The 21,920-nt window shown below is 47.8% G+C and overlaps 1 protein-coding gene across 2 annotated transcripts; it reads right to left on the bottom strand.

The window, feature by feature from the left end:
• On the bottom strand, positions 16,586-18,635 carry PI3 (trappin 8). 2 transcript variants are annotated; one of them, NM_213819.1, is given in 4 exon segments: positions 16,727-16,743; positions 17,233-17,421; positions 17,494-17,655; positions 18,485-18,580. In NM_213819.1, coding segments are annotated over 3 exon segments (432 nt in total). In that variant the 5' UTR covers positions 18,567-18,580; the 3' UTR covers positions 16,727-16,743; position 17,233.

Below are 21,920 nucleotides of genomic sequence, written 5' to 3'. Positions count from 1 at the left end.
GCTCAGCGCAGATGTGGCTCAGATCCTGTGTTGCTGTGGCTGTGGTGTAGGCTGGCAGCTGGAGCTCTCCTTCGACCCCTAGCCTGGGAGCTTCCATATGCTGCAGGTGCGGCCCTACACAAGGGGTAGAGACCCAAATAACTAAATAAGTGGGAGAAAATAGAGATCATCTGTAAGGTGGACATCTCCACTGCATGCATCCAACACGCCTCCCTCCGTCTTAGCACAGCTCCTCTTTCTTCAGAAGAACGCTTCTCTCTCTGTACCACCAACTTAGGAGGCTGTATTCTTGAAAGATTTAAAGCATTAAAATAGCAGACTAGACTCATCCACTAGGTTAAAAAGGAGACTGTTTCCTGTCTATATGCCCTATGGGTCCTTGCTCCTCCCCAGTTTCTTCCCTCTCTCTCCTCCCCAGAGGTAACCCTTGGCTGAATTTTCTGTTACTTAGCCTCTTCAGGTATCTTGCCCATTTTCACTGGGTTGTCTGTCTTTTTTTTTTTTTTTTTTTCTGCACCATTTTATTTTTTATTTATTTTTTATTTTTTTGTCTTTTTGCCCTTCCTTGGGCCGCTCCCGTGGCAAATGGAGGTCCCCAGGCTAGGAGTCAAATCGGAGCTGTAGCCGCCGGCCTACGCCAGAGCCACAGCAACATGGGATCCGAGCCGCGTCTGCGACCTACACCACAGCTCATGGCAACGCTGGATCCTTAACCCACAGAGCAAGGGCAGGAATAGAACCCACAACCTCATGGTTCCTAGTCGGATTCGTTAACCACTGCTCCACGACGGGAACTCCTGTCTGTCTTTTTCTTATTGATGTGTAGAGAGAGGAAAGCCTTACGTATTACTTGTGAAAGTGAACGTTCATGCAAGCTATTTAAAAATCAATTTGGCCTCAGCTAGTAAAGTTGACATGTTCAAAGTCTTTTAGATTTTTATCAATCTGATGGGTGAGACCTGATGTGTTGCTGAAGTTTTTAGTTTGCAATTTTGTCTATTATTTATTTCAAGCACGTTTTCATAGCTTAAACGTCACTTATTTGCGTTCTCTGAAAACTTCATCTCCTTGGCTCATTTTTTCCTATAGATTCATTAGGCTTTTCTTTCTCAATTTCTAAGCAACCTTTATATTATAGAGAAAGGCCCTTTGTCCAATACACAGTTTATAAAGAAAAATTGTTACCTCATTCTTAGACCTGCTCAAAATAGCTCAGGGTGGCACCCTTCCCTCCTCTTTTTTAGGGATTGCTTCCTGTGGTTTGGCTATGTCTCCTCGGGACTTCTGCACTTCTGCTTCATGATACCCTTAACCTGGTGCAATTGGTTCAGTAATTTTTTTCAATTCACGTGACAAGAAATCTACACGAAACAAAAGGGATCATAGGAAAAATACTGTTCTAAATGGAAACTGACCAAGAAAAAGTCGAAAATCTGAACACTACTGTAACCATCCTAGAGACGGAATTAATAGTCAATCATTATTTGACCAAAAAAGCATTACGATCAAAGCTTTTCATTTGCTTTGCTATATTCCATAAAGCAATCAAGGAATAACGCGTTCTAATATGACATCAATAGAAAATAAACAATTCCCAGCACATGTCACGAAGAAACATACTCTTGATAGCAGAACTTCAGATTTATGTCTATTATATCTTCATAAAGGTGTTAAAAATAAAACCATCAACAGAGATACTATGAAAAGGGCAGATTCTAAGCCAACCCCACTCACAAACACAGATCCGAAAATCTTAAATAAGTCATTTACCCACTGAATACAGTAATACGCAAAAAGGACAATACTTTGGGGACCATGTTAATTGATCTGAGGTCTCAAAGGTAGTCTAATGCTAGAAACTCAAGGTAATTCACCCCACTAAGCGATTAAAGAGAAAGATACACGCTTAGATATGGAGCAGCACGCAATAAAATTCAAGATACAGATGGGATACAGAAACAACAAATTTGGAATGAAGAATAATTCTTTGGAAGTGATAAAAACTACCCCCTAGCAAACATCACACATAAAAGTGAGAGGTTTCAGCCTCTCCTTGTGGAATCAGGAACTATGCTCAGTCCCGTTCAACATCGTTCTGGATACCCTATTCTCTAAAGTCAGACAAGTAGAAGAAATAAAACGTGCAAGTATTGGCAAGAAAAACAAAACCGTTATTATACACAGACGATGCCATTGTGTTCAAAAACTTCCAAACAAATCTACGGATAAATTGTCAGAATCAATGAGAGCTTGTTATGATAGCTGTATCCAAAAGAAGTTTACGAATATCCACGGCAGTCTAAACTTCAACAACACAAATCAGTAAATACAAGGTTCATGATTTTTACAACATCTCAAAATATGAAGATCTTATAAGTACATGTAATAAATGTTGTGCAGAACCACGACACGACAGAGAAAATTATGAAACTTCAGGGGGAGTTTTTTTTAACACCCCCACACCAGAAAGGTATACCATGGTCATGGATTGGAAGATTCAATATGATAAAATGCCAGTTCTCTTCAAATTGATTTTTAGACTCAATGCAATCAAATTCCCAGAAAGGTTTTTGTAAAAGTAAGCCCCTCCCCATCATTTTTTGGCAATATGATTCTGAACCACATACAAAAAATGCAAAAGGCAAAAGAGCCAAGATACCCTTGAAGAAGAATGCTTTAACAAGACTTAATATAGCAGATAGCAAGGTTTACTTTTGTGTGTGTGTGTCTTTTTGTCTTTTCTAGGGCTGCACCTGCAGCATATGGAGGTTCCTAGACTAGGGGTCTAACCAGAACTACAGCTGCTGGCCTACACACAGCTCACAGCAATGCAGGATCCAAGCCATGTCTGCGACCTACACCACAGCTCACGGCAATGCCGAATCCTTAACCCCCTGAATGAGGCCAGCGATCAAACCCAAGACCTCTTGGTTCCTGGTCAGATCTGTTTCTGCTGCGCCACGATGGGGACTCCTTGACTTCTAAGCATACACACTGCCTTCCTAGAATGAGGGACCATTCCGCCAGGTTACTCTTAGGAGTGGAAGGCTGAGGCCCTGTCCCCTGCTGCACAGTGCAGTGCCTGCTCCCCCTACCTCTCTGCAGCCACCACATGCGCATGAGTGCTTGCTTTGAGAACCCATGTGCAGGAGTTCCCGGTGTGGCTCAGTGGTAGCAAACCCGACTAGTATCCACGAGGACGTGGGTTTGATCCCTGGCCTCATTCAGGGGGTTAAGGATCCGGCGTTGCCGTGTGCTGTGGTGTAGGTCGCAGACGTGGCTTGGATCCTGCATTGCTGTGAGCTGTGTGTAGGCCAGCAGCTCTAGCTCGGATTTTGACCCCTCGCCTGGGAACTTCCATATGCCGTGGGTGTGCCCCCCCCACCAAAAAAAGACCCCATGTGCAAATGCGGTTATGGATGTGAGGACTAGTTTGAAGCAGCCCCGGAGAAAGGAGGAAGTGAGGACTTCTTCTGGCAGCCGGTGGCTGCAGCATCTCACCTCCAGGGAGAGAAGTGGAAGGGACGCCTGAGGCTTTGGCAATGCTGGGGGGACAAGATGTGACATTCTGGCAGTGTGTGTGTGTGTGTTTGCGAGCTGTATTGGGATTCAGGAGTAAATGACAATGGGACAGATATTATCGAAGAACTACCGTCCAAAGTTTGAAGTGACTAAGCTGCAGATGAAGGAAGTATCACAGAGTGTGGAAAAGCTGGGGAGATAACCGGGGATAAAAAGAGGGGCAGAAAAATGATTCCCGTCCATTAAAAGTGACCTTGTGGGAGTTCCCACTGTTGCTCTGTTGGTTAAGAACCTGATACTATCTCCATGAGGATTCGGATTCCAACCCTGGCCGCACTCAGTTGGTTAAGGATCTGGTGTTGCCACAAGCTGTGGTGTAGGTCGCACATGCAGCTCAGATCAGGCATTGCTGTGGCTCTGGCGTTGCTGTGCAGCAGTTCTGATTCAACTCCACGCAGCATCTCTGATTTGACTCCTAGCTTGGGAACTTCCTTGTGCAGCAGGTGCGACCGTTAAGAACAAAAAAATTGACCTTGGGAAAGAAATAACTGCTGATAGATAAACTGATTTGTGTATTGTTGTCTGAGCTGATAAGAGAAGACCCTTTCCCATGGTGACTAGGGAGTGTGGCCTTCTGTTTCAGAGGAGATAACATTTATGTGGCTCCTTTTGTAACTGCCAATGTGAAGAGTCTTGAGTTTCCCGGAAGGTGTGTGTGGGGATTTGATATTTGTTGATTGCCCACTATATTTTGGCAGCTCTCCTTTGAGTTCATATTTGAGGGCTTTTTCTCCCTTTTCTGTTTTCTTTTTTGGCCATGCCCATGGCATAGGCACATTCTCAGGCCAGGGATCAAACCCATGGCATAGCTGTGACCTGAGCCGCAACAGTGACAAGGCTGGATCCTTAAGCTACTGAGCCACTAGGGAATTCCCATATTGGAGTTCTGATACACGTGCTGGCCTCCCACTGCAGAAACTGAAAAAAAAAAAAAAACAACCAACCCATCAAGGGTCATTTTCTTTGATCCTGACCCCTCGGGCTGCACTGGGGTCTTGGCAAATGCAATGCTTCCACCTGGCACTTAGATCTCCACTGAGTGACCCAAAGGAGCAAGCACAGAGGGGCAGCCTTTCCCTGGACAAGGCAGTGTTGTCACCCAGAGCGGCACCCGCACCAGCAGGGACGTCGATGGCCTCGGGGAGTGCCCAGGGCCACAGCAGAGGTGTCCACATCACACAGCTGCTGAGCTGCTGTTGGCTGTCATCACGCTGCCTGGACACTCTCACTCTGATGAGGTGCTGAGTCTGAATCCTCATACTTCCTTGAGCCCCATGTGGCAGATTGTGATCCCAGGAGAGCAGGAGCTGAGACAGAGTGGGGAGCGCCTGTTTCATGGCAAAGTGACACCTGTGGAAGGGAAGGAGGGCAAGCAGGTACCTGGAGCAGCACCGTGCTGGCCTGACCGCATCTCGGCCAGCCCAGCAGGGAAGCTCTGGAGCAGGGATTTTCCATTAGAGGAGTCCTCTCTGGGCAGAAGAGGAAAGACCCTTGACCCTGTCCCCGGCTTGGGGTCCCCCAGGTAGAGTGTGATCCCCAGCTCAAGCACCAGGTAGCTCTTGAGTCACCCTAGCTGCCAGTGACCAGCGAACAGACTCCTCCCAGCTGGGTGTCCAGTTGCTTCCCGAAGGGGGTCTGAGCTTCGCATCTCCTTCTGCTTTCGGGACTCACGTCTCCATGTGCTTTCAGGAACTGCTCTGCTGGGCTCCCTTCCTGCAGGAAACCATGGAGGATGGAGGTCCTTGGGGCCACCTACAGCCTCGGCTCCTGCGATTGGTCTCAGGGCTACCGCCCCCCCTCTTCATCACCCTCCTCGTCATCCCATCCTGGCCTCCTTGTCCTCAGCTGCCGTGAGTGCTACTGTCCGTGGCTTACCTGGGGATGCGACCCAAACCCTCATTCCTTCCTTCTCAGGCCACAGTGGTGGCACTTGTCCCCTCGTGGTCACGTGGGGAGGGAGATACGAAGATACTGGGCCTTTCCTCTGTGCAGCATCACTGCCCTCCTCCAGCTCCGCCCGGCCCTGGCCAGTCTGAGATGCAGCCCACGTTCAGCAAAACTCCTCTCTGATTGGCTCGGCAGCTCGGCTCCTCAAAGCATCTGTAGTCGGACTCTCCCGAGCTTTGTTTGCAGCGCTGCTTAGTGAAACAGAAACATTCACCGTGAGCCTTGACCATCACGGCTCCACCGTCTACCAGGGAAAATAAAAAGTCACCCAGACAGTCACCCCTCGGCCAATGCTGCCTCGTCCCTCTCTCAGTGTCCTGTTCCTCAGGACCTTGGGGTCAAAAGGGGTGAGAAAAGAAGTTACAAAATAGCCTCAAGGGAGTTTTTTCCTCTTTCAAGTCACCATGGCACCTTATCTTATTTATTCCTGCTTCCTTCCTTTGTATCTACGTTCAGTAGCTTGTGGTTTCATTCTTTGGTAATTTTTTAAATAGGGTTTTGATTTCTTAGTTCGATCTGCTGCTTTCCTCTTCTTTATTTTTTCCCCCCTTCCTCTTCCTTTTAGGGCCGCACCTGCGACATGTGGAAGGTCCCAGGGCAGTTGTCAAATCGGAGCTGCAGCTGCCGGCCACAGCCACAGCCACAGCCACAGCCACAGCAACACCAGCTGCACGCTGCATCTGCGACCCACACTGCAGTTCACAGCAATGCTGGATCCTTAACCCACTGAGCCAGGCCCGGGCTGGAACCCGCATCCTCCTAGACACTTGTTGGGTTCGTTACTCCTGATCCACCACGGGAGATCCCTGCTTTCCTAGTCCTGATTTCACTCATTTTATGATTTTGTCTTGATCTTTACCTTTCTTCAGTTGGCCTGTGGTTTACTCTGTCATTTCTTGGTTGCTTTTGTTTTGGTTTTGGTTCTTTGGGTTGAAGTTTTGATTTTTTCCCCAGATTTCCTTTTTATTGATGTAAATGTAGTCATGTTACTCAGCCACAAAAGCTGAGGAAGAAAAGTCGGTTTGTGACCACATGGGTGGCCCTCGAGGCCACTATGCTGGGTGAAATAAGTCAGACAGAGAAAGACGGTTACTACACAGAGCCATCGTTCTGAATATTGTGCGATAAAGGTAGAAAAATACAGGGGGTTGAGGTCATGGCAAGGAAGGGTGAGTGGGTCCGAGAGACCCCATGGAGAATAACTGACTTGACGCTGAGGGTCGCTGGCCTGACAGATTGGAAGAGGATCATCTCGGCCGAGTTCCTTCCATCTGCACCATCTTCCCCGATTTACTGAGCTTTTCTAGTGACACGTTTCCCTGTGCTGTTCCATCACTCAAGAATCTATTTAGGAGTTCCCGTCGTGGCGCAGTGGTTAAGGAATCTGACTAGGAAGGGTGGGGGTTTGCGGGTTGGATCCCTGCCCTTGCTCAGAGGGTTAAGGATCTAGCGTTGCCGTGAGCTGTGGTGTAGGTTGCAGACGTGGCTCGGATCCCGAGTTGCTGTGGCTGTGGCTGTGGCTGTGGCCGGCAGCAACAGCTCTGATTAGACCCCTAGCCTGGTGATCTCCATATGCCTCGGGAGCGGCCTTAGAAAAGGCAAAAAGACAAAAAAAAAAAAAAAAAAAAGAAAGAAAGACAGAAAAAGAAGAAAAGAATATGCATTAATTTTTTTTTACTCAGTCAGTTTTATTTATTTATTTATTCTTTTTTTTTTTTTGTCTTTTTGCTATTTCTTGGGCGGCTCCCTCGGCATATGGGGGTTCCCAGCCTAGGGGTCCAATTGGAGCTGTAGCCACCGGCCTACGCCAGAGCCACAGCAACTAGGGATCCGAGCCGCATCTGCGACCTACACCCCAGCTCACAGCAACATTGGATCGTCCACCCACTGAGCAAGGGCAGGGATCGAACCCGCTACCTCATGGTTCCTAGTCGGATTCGGTAACCACTGCTCCAGGATGGGAACTCCTACTCAGTCAGTTTTATTACATTCATTGTTGTACAGCGATCATCACAACCCAATTTTATCACCTTTCCATCACAGACCCCCAGCCCATCCCTCCACCTGTTATCTGTCTCCTTCAGAAACCGTTAGTCATCCAGAGGCTGCGAGTCAGTATCTGTTCTGGAAAGAAGTTCGTTGTGTCCTTTTTTGAGATTCCACCTGTCAGTGATAGCTTTAGATGTTGGTGTCTCACTGTCCGACTGACTTCACTTAGCATGATGATTTCCGTGTCCATCCGTTTGCTGCAAATGCTGTTATTTCCTTCCTTTTAATGGCTGAGGAATATTCCATCGTGTATATGTACCACTTCTTCTTGATCCACTCCTCTGTCGATGGACATTTAGGCTGTTTCCCTGTCTTGGCTATTGCCAATAGTGCTGCAATGAACATTGGAGTCATGTGTCTCTTCAAGTCATGGTTTTCTCTGGATAGATGTCCAGGAGTGGGACTGCTGGATCAAATGGTAGTTCTAGGTTCAGTTTTCTGAGGCATCTCCATACTGTTTTCCACAGCGGTTGCACCCCTTTACATTCCCACCAACAGTGTCATGGGGTTCCCTGTTCTCCACACCCTCCCCGGTATTTATTACTTGTAGACTTTTGGATGACGGCCATTCTGGCTGCTGTAAAGTGGTGCCTCCTAGTGGTTTTGGTTTGCATTTCTCTACTAATGAGTGATGTTGAACATCTTTTCGTGTGCTTTTGGGCCATCTGTATGTCTTCTTTGGAGAACTGTCTCTTGAGATCTTCTGCCCATTTTGGATGGGGTTGTTTGGTGTTTGGCATTGAGCTGCAGGAGGCGTTTATAAATTTTGGAGATGAAAGAATCCCTTGTCCGTCGCTTCATTTGCAAATGTTTTCTCCCGTCCTGTGGGCTGTCTTTTCGTTTTGTTTGGGGTTTCCTTTGCTGTGCCCTCTCAAGAATACTGATCTCATCCTGGGGACCACCCTTCGTGGCCCAGATTGTGTGAAACCATCAACGTGGCCTTATCAGGAAGTTAGCTCTACATCCTGGCTGTGGGCCCAGCACTGCTGGGAAGCACTCTGTGACTCTGAGCAGCCCCTCTTCTTCCTCTCTGGGCTCAGGGTTTTCATGTTTAAAGTAGAGAAGTGGCTCATGATCATCTTAAAGTGTACTGTGCATCCTAAATAGATGGGCAGCCGTGTAACCAGGGAGCTCGCCAAGAGCTGGTGAACACCAGCTGTGTGTTTTTGCCTCCTAGGACTGGCGCCCTGAGAGGCATGTCACACATGCCCAATGGGAAGAGAGTGTCCCTTTTCCTGTTCTAGACAGGCCATAAGAAGTACTTAGTGTTGTCTGTGAACTTTGCAATGACTGCTCAGTTGCTCTGCCTCAGGGGTGACCTTGAAACCTCAGAGACAGGCAGAAGGCTCCCAACCTGGGAGGGGTGCTCAAGGCTGACAGATGCTAGATCCAGCCAGTGGAGAATGGGAGTCTTCCTATCCGCACGGATTTTTTTTTTTTTAGGGCCGCCCCTGAAGCACATGGAAGTTCCCAGGCTAGGGGCCGAACGGGAGCTGCAGCTGCCAGCCTACCCCACAGCCACAGCACCGCAGGAACCAAGCCACCTATGCCGCAACCTGTGCCACAGCTTGTGGCAACCTTTGTTTCAAAGGCAAAGTTCACTGGCTTTAGCTGATGCCTGAACATTTGCCTCTTGACTCATGGAGCCCACTAGTGTGTTTTAATCACTTATTGGGGTGAGGGGTATCATTAATTCTGAGAATTAAGGGGTTCACAGCATGATGAGTGGCCCATTTGGGGTGACATGGCTGCAACCTATGCCACAGCTTGTGGCAACCCCAGGTCCTTAACCCACAGAGCAAGGCCAGGGATTGAACTCACATTCATCCTATGTTGGGTTCTTAACCCGCTGAGCCACAGTGGGAACTCCTTGAATGTTTGACGCCTGTTCTTCCCACCAAACTGCTGTGTGTGTGTGTGTGTGTGTGTGTGTGTGTGTGCGCGCGTGTGTGTGTGTGTGTGTGTGTGTGCATGTGTGTGTGAGAGAGAGAGAGAGAGAGAGAGAGACTGTAATTGGGCCTGGAAGTCACTAGTCCACTCTCTTTCCCTCCTCCTGACTTTCTGCCCAGAGTGATTCACAGAGTCAGACAGGCCTGTGTCAAGTTCCAGGTTGTTTGAAGGTGTAGGGCAAAGGGCTCCAAAACCTCCACGTGCTCTGAGTTTCTCTTTGGCAGATGGTGTCAGTGAGGCTCAGAGAGTTCGTGGAACCTCCCTGAGTCGCAGGGGATTGGAACGGAGGTCTGGGTGATGACCTAAATCCAGAAGGGAGTTAGAGGACGGAGGGTACCTGGAAGGAAGGTGGAGCTGGGTGTCTGAATGGGGATGCAAAGACTCTCCGTCCTGCCCAGGGACAGCCTCCCAGGTGGGCGGAACCTGGCCCAAAGAGGGGCAGGAGACCAGTGGGTACATGGTCCAAAGTCGTGGTGCCCCAAATGGGCCACTCATCATGCTGTGAACCCCTTAATCGCTCAGAATCAACGATACCCCTCACCACCATAAGTGATTAAAACACACTAGTGGGCTCCACGTGTGAGGGGACAAATGTTCAGGCATCAGCTGAAGTCAGTGAACTTTACCTTTGAAACAATTTGATCCAACAAGCCAGTCCAGAGACAAGTAGAACGAATACTGGTCTAGGAGACAGGGAGCCAGATCGTGGTGGCCCTGACTTGCTGAGAGAAACTGGGAAGGCATTTCCCCCAGGTGTCTCCCTGTCCAAGGATACAAAACAAAAGGGGAGAGCACAGCTCCCCACCGTCTCTGTGGTGTCCCTCACCCCGTGCTTGCATTGTTTTGTTCCTCTGGTGTCAGAATCATCACAGGAGGCTGGGCAGGGGCCAAGGCATTGGATCCTTGAAAGCTGCTGTGCAAATACAGCTTTAGGACTTCTGGTCATGGCACAGCGGAAAGGTATCTGACTAGGGACCATGAGGTTGTGGGTTTGATCCCTGGCCTCACTCACTGGATTAAGGTTCCTGTTGCCATGAGATGTGTTCTAGGTCGCATATGTGGGTCGGATCTGGCATTGCTGTGGCTGTGGTGTGGGTCGGTGGCTACCCCTAGCCTGGGAACCTCCATACGCTGCAGATGCGGCTTGAAAAAACCAAAAAAAAAAAAAAAAAAGAAAAGAAATAAAGAAAGAAAGACAATAGAACTTTAGGAAATTCCCTTGTGGCACAGTGGATTAAGGATCTGTTGTGGCCCCAGGTTGCAACTGAGGCACAGGTTCAATCCCTGGCCCAGAAACATCCACATGCCACAGTTGGGGCAGAAAATAAAAAAAAAAAAAAAGAAAAAGAAAAAGAAAATAGAGTTTAAAGTTCTCATTCAACATATATTCAAATATATGTATAGATAATAATATATTTATATGATATATATCAATGGTAATTATGTGAGGGGAAGACTTTGTTAACTATTCTCCTTGCGGTAAACATTTTGCAGTGTAGACATCACATCACCACATTGTACACCTTAAACTTACACGATGGTATATGTCAGTTTGATCTCAGTAAAGCCAGGGGACGGGGAAAGAGACAAAATCAAAAGGGGAAATGTGGCTGTCTTCACCTACAGAAGCTTCACATTCAGTAGCATGTTAATTATTTATCCAAGACTTTTTTTTTTTGGCCACATCCTTGGTATATGGAGGGTCCCAGGCTAGGGGTGGAATCTGAATGGCACAGCTGCAGCAACACCGCATCCTTAACCCACTGCACCACAGCGGGAACTCCCCTCAATACATTTTTATGTGCCACGTGAACACCTGTGTAGATGTTTTTTTGGACCTTTCATTTATTGATTTATTTCATTGATAAGTATAGCTGATTTACAATATTGTGCTAGTTTCTGGTGTATAGCCAAGTGATTCAGTTTATCCACAGTATTTGTTTTTTTAAATTTTTTTTATTACTCAGTGAATTTATTACAGTTAGAGTTGTACAATGATCCTCATGATCCAGTGTTATAGGATTTCCATCCCACAAACCAAGCACATCCCCCAACCCTCCGAACTGTCTCCTTTGGAAACCATAAGGTTTTCAAAGTCTGTGAGTCAGTATCTGCTCTGTAAAGAAGTTCATTGTGCCCTTTTTTGAGATTCCACATGTCAGTGATAGCATTTGATGTTGCTGTCTCACTGTATGGCTGACTTCACTTAGCATGGTAATTTCTAGGTCCATCCATGTTCCTAAAAATGCCAGTATTTTGTTCATTTTAATGGCCGAGAAATAGTCCATCGTGTATATGTAGCACATCTTCTGGATCCACTCCTCTGTCGATGGACATTTAGGTTGTTTCCATGTCTTGACTATTGAAAGGAATCCTGCAATGAACATCGGAGTACATGTGTCTTTGCGAGTCATGGTTTTCTCTGGATAGATGTCCAGGAGTGGGATTGCTGGATCAAACGGTAGTTCCATGTTTAGTTTTCTGAGGCATCTCCATGCTGTTTTCCACAGCGGTTGCACCACTTTACATTCCCACCAACAGTGTAATAGGGTTCCTTTTTCTCCACACCCTCTCTAACACATATTGTTTGTAGGCCTTTGGATGATGGCCATTCTGGCTGGTGTAAGGTGGCACCTCCTAGTGGTTTTGATTTGCATTTCTCTACTAATGAGTGATGTTGAACATCTTTTCGTGTGCTTTTTGGCCATCTGTATGTCTTCTTTGGAGAACTGTCGCTTGAGATCTTCTGTCCATTTTTTTTTTATGGGGTTGTTTGGTGTTTGGCATTGAGCTGCAGGAGGCATTTTTAAATTTTGGAGATGAATCCCTTGTCCGTCGCTTCATTTGCAAATGTTTTCTCCCGTCCTGTGGGCTGTCTTTTCATTTTGTTTAGGGTTTCCTTTGCTGTGCAGAAACTTGTAAGTTTGATGAGGTCCCAGCTGTTTTCTTTTGTTTTCACTGTCATTACTCTAAGAGGTGGATCTGAGAAGACGTTGCTGTCATTTATGTCAGAGAGGGTTTGGCCTATGTTTTCTTCTAAGAGTTTTGTACTGTCTGGTCTTACATCTAGGTCTTTAATCCACTTGGAGTTTATTTTTGTGTATGGTCTTAGGGAGTGTTCTAATTTCATTCTTTCCCATGTGGCTGTCCACTTTCCCCATCACCATTTATTGAAGGGGCTGTCTTTTCTCCATTGTACAGTCTTGCCTCCTTTGTCATAGATGAGTTGGCTGTAGGTGCATGGGTTTAAGTCTGAGCTTTCTGTCCTGTTCCACTCATCCATATGTCTGTCTTTGTGCCAGTACCATACGGTTTTGATGACTGTTGCTTTGTAGTATAGTCTGAAGCCCGGGAGCCTGATTCCTCCAGCTCCGATTTTCTTGTTCATTTTTTTTTGTCTTTTTTGTTGTTGTTGTTGTTGTTGTTGTTATTGTTGTTGTTGTTGTTGTTGCTATTTCTTGGGCCGCTCCCGCGGCATATGGAGGTTCCCAGGCTAGGGGTTGAATCGGAGCTGTAGCCACTGGCCTACGCCAGAGCCACAGCAACGTGGGATCCGAGCCGCGTCTGCAACCTACACCACAGCTGGCGGCAACGCCGGATCGTTAACCCACTGAGCAAGGGCAGGGACCGAACCCGCGACCTCATGGTTCCTAGTCAGATTCGTTAACCACTGCGCCACGAAGGGAACTCCCGTTTTTCTTGTTCATTATGTCTTTGGCTATTCTGGGTCTTTTGTGCTTCCAAACAAATTTTAAAATATTTTGTTCACGTTCTGTGAAAAAAGTCCTTGGTAATTTGATAGGGATTGCATTGCATCTGTAGATTGCCTTGGGTAGTATAGTCATTTTGATCACATTGACTCTTCCAATCCAAGAGCATGGTCTGTCTTTCCATCTGTTTGCGTCGTCTTTGATTTCTTTCATCACCCTCTTATAGTTTTCAGAGTATAGGTCTTTTGTCTCTTTAGGTAGGTTTACTCCTAGGGATTTTCTTCTTTTTGATGTGATGGTAAACGGGATTGCTTCCCTAATAAAAATAGGATTTATCTGCACTCTTATGTTCCTAGGAGCCCTATTCACAATAGCCAAGACATGGAAACTACCTAAATGTCCATTGACAGAGGAGTGCATGAAGAAGACATGGCACATATACACGATGGACTACTATGCAGCCATTAAAAATAATGAACTAGGAGTTCCCATCGTGGCTCAGTGGTTCACGAAACTGACTAGCATCCATGAGGACGTGGGTTTGATCCTTGGCCTCTCTCAGTGGATAAGGATCTGGCGTTGCTGTGAGCTGTGGTGTAGGCACCAGATGTGGTGCAAGTCCTGCATTGCTGTGGCTCTGGTGTAGACTGGTGGCTACAGCTCCAATTCACCTCCTAGCCTGGGAACATCCATATGCCGCCGGTGCGGCCCTAAAAGACAAAAAGACAAAAAAAAAATAATAATAATGAGGAGTTCCTGTTGTGGCTCAGTGGTTAACGATGCCGACTAGGAACCATGAGGTTGCAGGTTTGGTCCCTGGCCTTGCTCAGTGGGTTAAGGATCTGGTGTTACAATGAGATATGGTGTAGGTCACAGACACGGCTCAGATCCCAAGTTGCTCTGGCTCTGGTGTAGGCGGGCAGGTACAGCTCCCATTAGACCCCTAGCCTGGGACCCTGCATATGCATTGGGAGTGGCCCCAGAAAAGGCAAAAAGACAAAATAATAATAATAATAATGAAATAACGCCATTTGCAGCAACATGGATGGACACATAGACAGTATCATACTGAGTCAGACAGACAAAGACAAGGCCATATGATGTCATATGATATCCCTCAAATGTGGAATCCAAAATATGGCACAAACGAACTTATCTATGAAACAGAAACGGACTGCCAGACATAGAGAACAGACTTGGGGTTGCCAAAGAGGAAGGATGGGATGAGCGGAGGCAACAACAACTATGTAGAGAGTGAATAAACAACACATTGCCACTGTATGGCACAGGGCACTCTATTTACTATCCTGCAATAAACCATCATGGAAAAGAATATGACAAGAATGTATATACATGTGAGGCTAAACCGCGTTGCTGTGCCGCAGAAGCAAACACAACCTTGTCAGTCGACCCAACTCTACCTCCATAAGATTAAGAAGACTTTTATTAATGGCTGCACCTGCAGCATATTGAAGTTCCAAGGCCAGGGATTGAACCCAAGCTGCAGCGGTGACCTACACAGAAGCTTTGGCAAAGCCAGATTCTTCAACCCACAGTGCCAGGCTGGGGATTGACCTGAGCCACTGCAGTCAGATTCTTAACCCACTGTGCCACAGTGGGAACTCCAAGATAATTTTTCTTTCTGGCTTTTGGAGCCCCACCCATGGCATACAGAAGTTCCCAGACTAGGGGATGAACTGGAGCTATAGCTGCTGGCCTACACCACAGCCACAGCAATGCCGAGCCACATCTGCCACCTACGCTACAGCTCTTGGCAACTCTGGATCCTTAACCCACTGATCGAGGCCAGGGATCGAACCTGCATCCTCACGGTTGCTAGTGGGGTTTGTAACCCACTAAACCGCGATGGGAACTCCCAAGATATATTTTTAAAAATATGATTTATCATCACTGTGTAACTGTGTGTCTTTGGGTGATTAGCGATGCCTGCGTGGCTCCAATCTTTTAACAGCATTGAAGATGGGTACACTCTCCAACTGAGAGCGTATGAACGTGAAATAAATCAGACAATACACATAACACACTGAGTGTGGGATCTGGAAGAGAGAACACACTCAGGTGCAGAAGCTATTCTTACCACTAATGGTGTGTTGTGTTTGTCAGGCCAGAAGCTTAGGCACTGCTCTTGCCTGTGCTCCAAATGCACGGTCCAGCCCAGTCCCTGGAGAATGAGAAGGTAACCTTGGCTTGTAGGCTCCTGCGAGGGGCCCAGGGGCACTGGGCTCTCTGTTCTCTCACCCCTAACAAAGCTTCTGCTCCCCACCTCCACGCACAGCAGGAGCCCAACACACACACACACACACACACACACACACACAGAGAGCAACACCCACACCCACGGAGACACACACAAGTGTTTCCAGGCCAAAATGTTAGGGCTGAACTGTGCTTCCCGAGTGATGTCATCCAATCCCCCTCAACCTGAATACACAACTGAGGCTCGGGAAGGGAAGGAGATTTGTTGGAGGTCATCCGACCAGCGGAGAGGAGGCGGGCGCTAGAACTCAGGCCACCTGACTCCCAAGCCCGTGTTCTCTCTGCTCCACCCCAAAGGCTCCTCCTGCAGCTTCAACCTCCCCTGAGAACCTCCCTGCACAAGGGCAGTGGGGCAGGTGTGCCAGCCGTAGAGCCATGAGGCCATTCCCGTTTGCCCCGCACACACCCTCCCCAATCGTCCCTCTCTGAGTCTGCTCTACCGCAGCGTGTGCATGCATCTCCAGAGAGCATTACTCAGCAATCCCACCAAAGGATCAGCCACTTGCCGGGTCCGGCCTCCCCGTTCACATCTTAAAACAAACACCTGGGAGAGGACATTGCTTCACTCGAAGCAATTACGTGGTACAGGAGGCCTCTCAGGCATCAACCACTGAAATGCTTCACGAGCAGGGCTTGCCCAGCCTTTGTCTGGGGACATTAAAGGAAAGGAAGCGGGAGGGGGGGGCGTTAGCGGAGCCATAAGGGTCGGGTGGTCACAGTGGCAGGGCTGCTCAGAGGCAGGTCAGAAGTGGGGGGAGGGGCGGTCCCTGGGAAGACGGGGAACTGCCTGCCGTGTATGCCCCAGCTTGGGTTTCATCTCCCTGGTCCAAGGTCAAAGGCAAATGTCCAGGTTTCCATTTCCTGGTGAAATGGACACGGCCGTTCTGGGGTGATTGTTGGGTTTCTGTGGTGCACCCCAGGAATGGGCCTTTTGGTCCTGCCCAGGCTCTCCTTCCCGCACCACGAGCAGCTCCCGTGGGTCTCTCCCCACGGGGGGCAGGAAGGCCCAACCCCACAGCCATCTCCCCACACTTTCCAGGGCCCAGAAGTCAGAGGAGCCAGAACCAAAGGCAGCTGAGAGCAGGCTTTTATTGGAAAGCCGATGAGAGAGGCAGCCCAGGCTTGGGCATCTGGATGAGGGGAAGACTAGGCGAGTGGGGGAGAGGGTGGTGCCGCAGGCACCAGGGCCGGCGTCCCTGAGGCCTTTGTAGGTGCAGCAAGACTCCACCTGGTGGGAGAAAAGAGGACCAGAGATGTGATTCAGCAGGCCCAAACACTCCAAGGCAGAGCTCCTGCCGTGGCTCCGCAGTAACAAACCCGACTAGTATCTTGAGGTTGTGGGTTCAAGCCCTGGCCTCACTCCATGGGTTCAGGATCTGGCATTGCCATGAGCTGTGGTGTAGGTGGCTGACACAGCTTGGATCTCGTGTTGTGGGGCTGTGGTGTAGGCTGGCAGTTTCAGCTTTGATTTGACCCCTGGCCTGGGAACTTCACATGTTGCAGGTGCAGCCCTAAAAAAAGGACAAACACTCAGAGGCAATGGGAGGCAGGACCAAGTCTACATGTCACCCCTCTCAGGACCCCAGATATAGCTTTGGATGCCCCCGGATCTTCCTTTGAGCAACCTGGAATCATGCCCGCCCCCCACCCCCAGCCCCGCTCAGCCTCTCTGTGCCCTCTCAGGTCACCTCTTCCTCTTCCTCCTCCCAGTTCTCACCTCACTTGGGATCCATACAGGCCTTCCCGCAAAAGCCTTCACAGCACTTCTTGACCCCTGGGCACTGAGCATCACTCAAACACCTGTTAGGGGGATTGACCATCAAGCAACGGATCAGAATCCTGGGGCAGGAGCCAGGCTTGGTGAGTAAGATTAGACGTTTGATTGCAGGTTGGGCTTTCACTGGATCTTGTAATTTGTCTGGAAGTTGGGGTTTGAATGGATCTTGACCCTTGACAGAATCTTCACCTTTGACTAGATCTTGTCCTTTGTCTGGAAGTTGGGCTTTAACTGGATCTTGACTTTTGCCTAGATCTTGACCCTTGACTGGACCTTGACCTTTGACTTGATCTTTACCTCTCACCGGACCTTGTCCTTTGACCAGAGCAAGGGTTTTCTTAGTGCCTTTACCTTTAGGACGACCTGTGGAAAGAAGAAACATCCCCACATTTAGACCCATGTGCCTGCTTCAACATTTGAGTCATTCATCCAGCTCCAACCACCACTCACTGCAGTGTCCCTCAAACTGTGACTTGAGATGGGGGAGGGCCCCAGGGCTAGCTGGGGTCTGCACTCTTGCATGGCTTTTTCCTGGGCCTTGGGCACAGGGTCTAGTGGATCAGGGTTTCCTTGGGTGTCCGATTCTGCCCCTCACCCTCCATCCTGGGCCCTGAGGCTCTCATGAGAAGCCAGATGTTCAGTGGTGACAAGGTCACATTGGGCATCTTTGAGGAAATTTAGCGGAAGGAACGAAGCCTGAGACACCTGCCAGGAGACCCGAGCTCCATCCTGGCTCTGGAGATTGCCTGGACAATTCCTCATCCCCCTCTAGGTCACAGTGCCCTTCTTTGGAAACCAGGGGTCTTCAGACCACATGCCTTCTGAAGCCCTCTTTGTTCTGACCCCCCTCTTCGAGGACGGATGACTTGGGTGCGTTTATGGGACACACAGGCAGAGGAAGGACCCCACACCCAGGGCCCAGATTCCTGGGGCTCTCACTTCATTGCACGTTCAGTCCAAGTATCAACACTTGAGGTCCAGGCCATGTCACAATGCTGCCTCCACAAGCAGCCCTGAACCCTCAGACCTGGGGTGGAAAGCATGTGAGGTCTGCTGGGCAACTTCCTGCTTCTCTGGGTACGCGGGAACCTGCCGTCTGGGCTGAAGAGTAGGCTCCAGAAGGACCCAGGCTGCCCCCCAACAACCTCGCCTCACCCCAACCCAGCCCCATCCAGGCCACTTGTCCACTCACGTATTCTGCCAGCTGCCTGCGCCACTAGCGTCCCGCAGATGAGGAATACCACCACCAGGACCAAGAAGCTTCTGGACCTCATGTTGTCAGGAAGGTGGATGGCTGAGAGCTGAGGCCAAGCTCAGTTTTATGCAGCCCCAGCTTGGCCTGGCGCCAAGGGTGGGTCTGCGGTTTCACGAGGGACAAGACCTACGGTTTCTTCATTCTGCCAGGAAACACCCACCCCCATCCTGGGAGGGCCCTTGGGCCTTTCCCCAAGGATTATTCACAGGGAGATATGCCAGGTCCTGTTCCATCACCCCTCACAGCCCCAGGACCGAAGATCTCACGTCCTCACAGAGAAGGGCCGGCTGGCCCTTAGGCACCATCCCGACCACATTCTTCCTACTTAGAAAGAACATGAAGCCCAAAGAAGAGAGAGGAGTCACCCAAGGTCATTCAAGAAAGTCATGAGGCGGTCCAGCGTTCTGCTTTCATAGCCCAGGTGTTTCCCAATTATTCCCTCTTCCTGCAAGCCCCACCCAGACCTACCCTAACGGTTGACCCCTCCCAGCCTCCAGCTGGGCTTTCCTTGTATTCTCCCCTGACCCCAAGAAGAACTCTCCAAGGCAAGCCTGCCTTGAATGTCTAAGGACTAATCACCATGCTCTTCCACTTCACGGGTCATCCCCTCTGAAATGCACCAAGAAAGTAATAGGGAAGGTGGAATTCTAGATCTGGGATGACACGATGCTCTTGAAAGCACAGGAAGATGAGAGAAGACATCCATAAAATAAATGGAAGAAAGAGGTCCCATTGTGGCTCAGTGGGTTTAGAATCTGATGAGCGTCTATGAAGATGCAGGATTGATCCTTGGCCTCGCTCAGTGGGTTAAGGATGCAGTGTTGCCATGAGCTGCAGTATAGGTCACAGATGTGGCTCAGCGCAGATGTGGCTCAGATCCTGTGTTGCTGTGGCTGTGGTGTAGGCTGGCAGCTGGAGCTCTCCTTCGACCCCTAGCCTGGGAACTTCCATATGCTGCAGGTGCGGCCCTACACAAGGGATAGAGACCCAAATAACTAAATAAGTGGGAGAAAATAGAGATCATCTGTAAGGTGGACATCTCCACTGCATGCATCCAACACGCCTCCCTCCGTCTTAGCACAGCTCCTCTTTCTTCGGAAGAACGCTTCTCTCTCTGTACCACCAACTTAGGAGGCTGTATTCTTGAAAGATTTAAAGCATTAAAATAGCAGACTAGACTCATCCACTAGGTAAAAAAGGAGACTGTTTCCTGTCTATATGCCCTATGGGTCCTTGCTCCTCCCCAGTTTCTTCCCTCTCTGTCCTCCCCAGAGGTAACCCTTGGCTGAATTTTCTGTTACTTAGTCTCTTCAGGTATCTTGCCCATTTTCACTGGGTTGTCTGTCTTTTTCTTACTGATTTGTAGAGAAAAGAAACTTTCACACATTACTAGTGAAAGTGAACATTCATGCAAGCTATTTAAAAATCAATTTGGCCTCAGCTAGTAAAGTGGACATATTCAAAGTCTTTTAGATTTTTATCAGTCTGATGGGTGAGACTTGGTATGTCACTGAAGTTTTTAGTTAGCAATTCTATTATTTATTTCAAGCACGTTTTCATAGCTTAAAAGTCACTTATTTGCCTTTTCTGAAAACTTTTTTCCTTGGCTCATTTCTTCTATAGATTCATTAACCTTTTTCTTCTCGTTTTTTTTTTTTTTTTTTTTGGCTTTTTGGCATTTCTAGGGCTGATCCCGCGGCATATGGAGGTTCCCAGGCTGGCGGTCCAATTGGAGCTATAGCCACCGGCCTACACCACAGCCACAGCAATGCGGGATCCGAGCCACATCTGCAATCTACACCACAGCGCATGTCAACCCCAGATCCTTAACCCACTGAGCAAGGGCAGGGATCGAACCCTCAACCTCATGGTTCCTAGTCAGATTCGTTAGCCATGACGGGAACTCCTTCTTCTCAATTTCTAGGCAATCTTTACATGTTATAGAGAAAAGTCCCTTTGTCCAATACACAGTTTATAAAGAAAAATTGTTACCTCATTCTTAGACCTGCTCAAAATAGCTCAGGGTGGCACCCTTCCCTCCTCTTTTTTAGGGATTGCTTCCTGTGGTTTGGCTATGTCTCCTCGGGACTTCCGCACTTCTGCTTCATGATACCCTTAACCTGGTGCAATTGGTTCAGTAATTTTTTTCAATTCACGTGACAAGAAATCTACATGAAACAAAGGGGATCATAGGAAAAATACTGTTCTAAATGGAAACTGACCAAGAAAAAGTCGAAAATCTGAGCACTACTGTAACCATCCTAGAGATGGAATTAATAGTCAATCATTATTTGACCAAAAAAGCATTACGATCAAAGCTTTTCATTTGCTTTGCTATATTCCATAAAGCAATCAAGGAATAACGCATTCTAATATGACATCAATAGAAAATAAACAATTCCCAGCACATGTCATGAAGAAACATACTCTTGATAGCAGAACTTCAGATTTATGTCAATTATATCTTCATAAAGGTGTTAAAAATAAAACCATCAACGGAGATACTATGAAAAGGGCAGATTCTAAGCCAACCCCACTCATGAACACAGATCCGAAAATCTTAAATAAGTCATTTACCCACTGAATACAGTAATACGCAAAAAGGACAATACTTTGGGGAACATGTTAATTGATCTGAGGTCTCAAAGGTAGTCTAATGCTAGAAACTCAAGGTAATTCACCCCACTAAGCGATTAAAGAGAAAGATACACGCTTAGATATGGAGCAGCACGCAATAAAATTCAAGATACAGATGGGATACAGAAACAACAAATTCGGAATGAAGAATAATTCTTTGGAAGTGATAAAAACTACCCCCTAGCAAACATCACACATAAAAGTGAGAGGTTTCAGCCTCTCCTTGTGGAATCAGGAACTATGCTCAGTCCCGTTCAACATTGTTCTGGATACCCTATTCTCTAAAGTCAGACAAGTAGAAGAAATAAAACGTGCAAGTATTGGCAAGAAAAACAAAACTGTTATTATTCACTGACGATGCCACTGTGTTCAAAAACTTCCAAACAAATCTACGGATAAATTGTCAGAATCAATGAGAGCTTGTTATGATAGCTGTATCCAAAAGAAGTTTACGAATATCCACGGCAGTCTAAACTTCAACAACACAAATCAGTAAATACAAGGTTCATGATTTTTACAACATCTCAAAATATGAAGATCTTAAAAGTACATGTAATAAATGTTGTGCAGAACCACGACACGACAGAGAAAATTATGAAACTCCAGGGGGAGTTTTTTTTAACACCCCCACACCAGAAAGGTATACCATGGTCATGGATTGGAAGATTCAATATGATAAAATGCCAGTTCTCTTCAAATTGATTTTTAGACTCAATGCAGTCAAATTCCCAGAAAG

Source organism: Sus scrofa, chromosome 17 (genome assembly GCF_000003025.6).
Source record: "Sus scrofa isolate TJ Tabasco breed Duroc chromosome 17, Sscrofa11.1, whole genome shotgun sequence".
NCBI classification, from domain to species: domain Eukaryota; kingdom Metazoa; phylum Chordata; class Mammalia; order Artiodactyla; family Suidae; genus Sus; species Sus scrofa.
The sequence above is the reverse complement of the archived record's forward strand: the minus strand, read 5'-3'. Positions and strand labels throughout refer to the sequence as shown.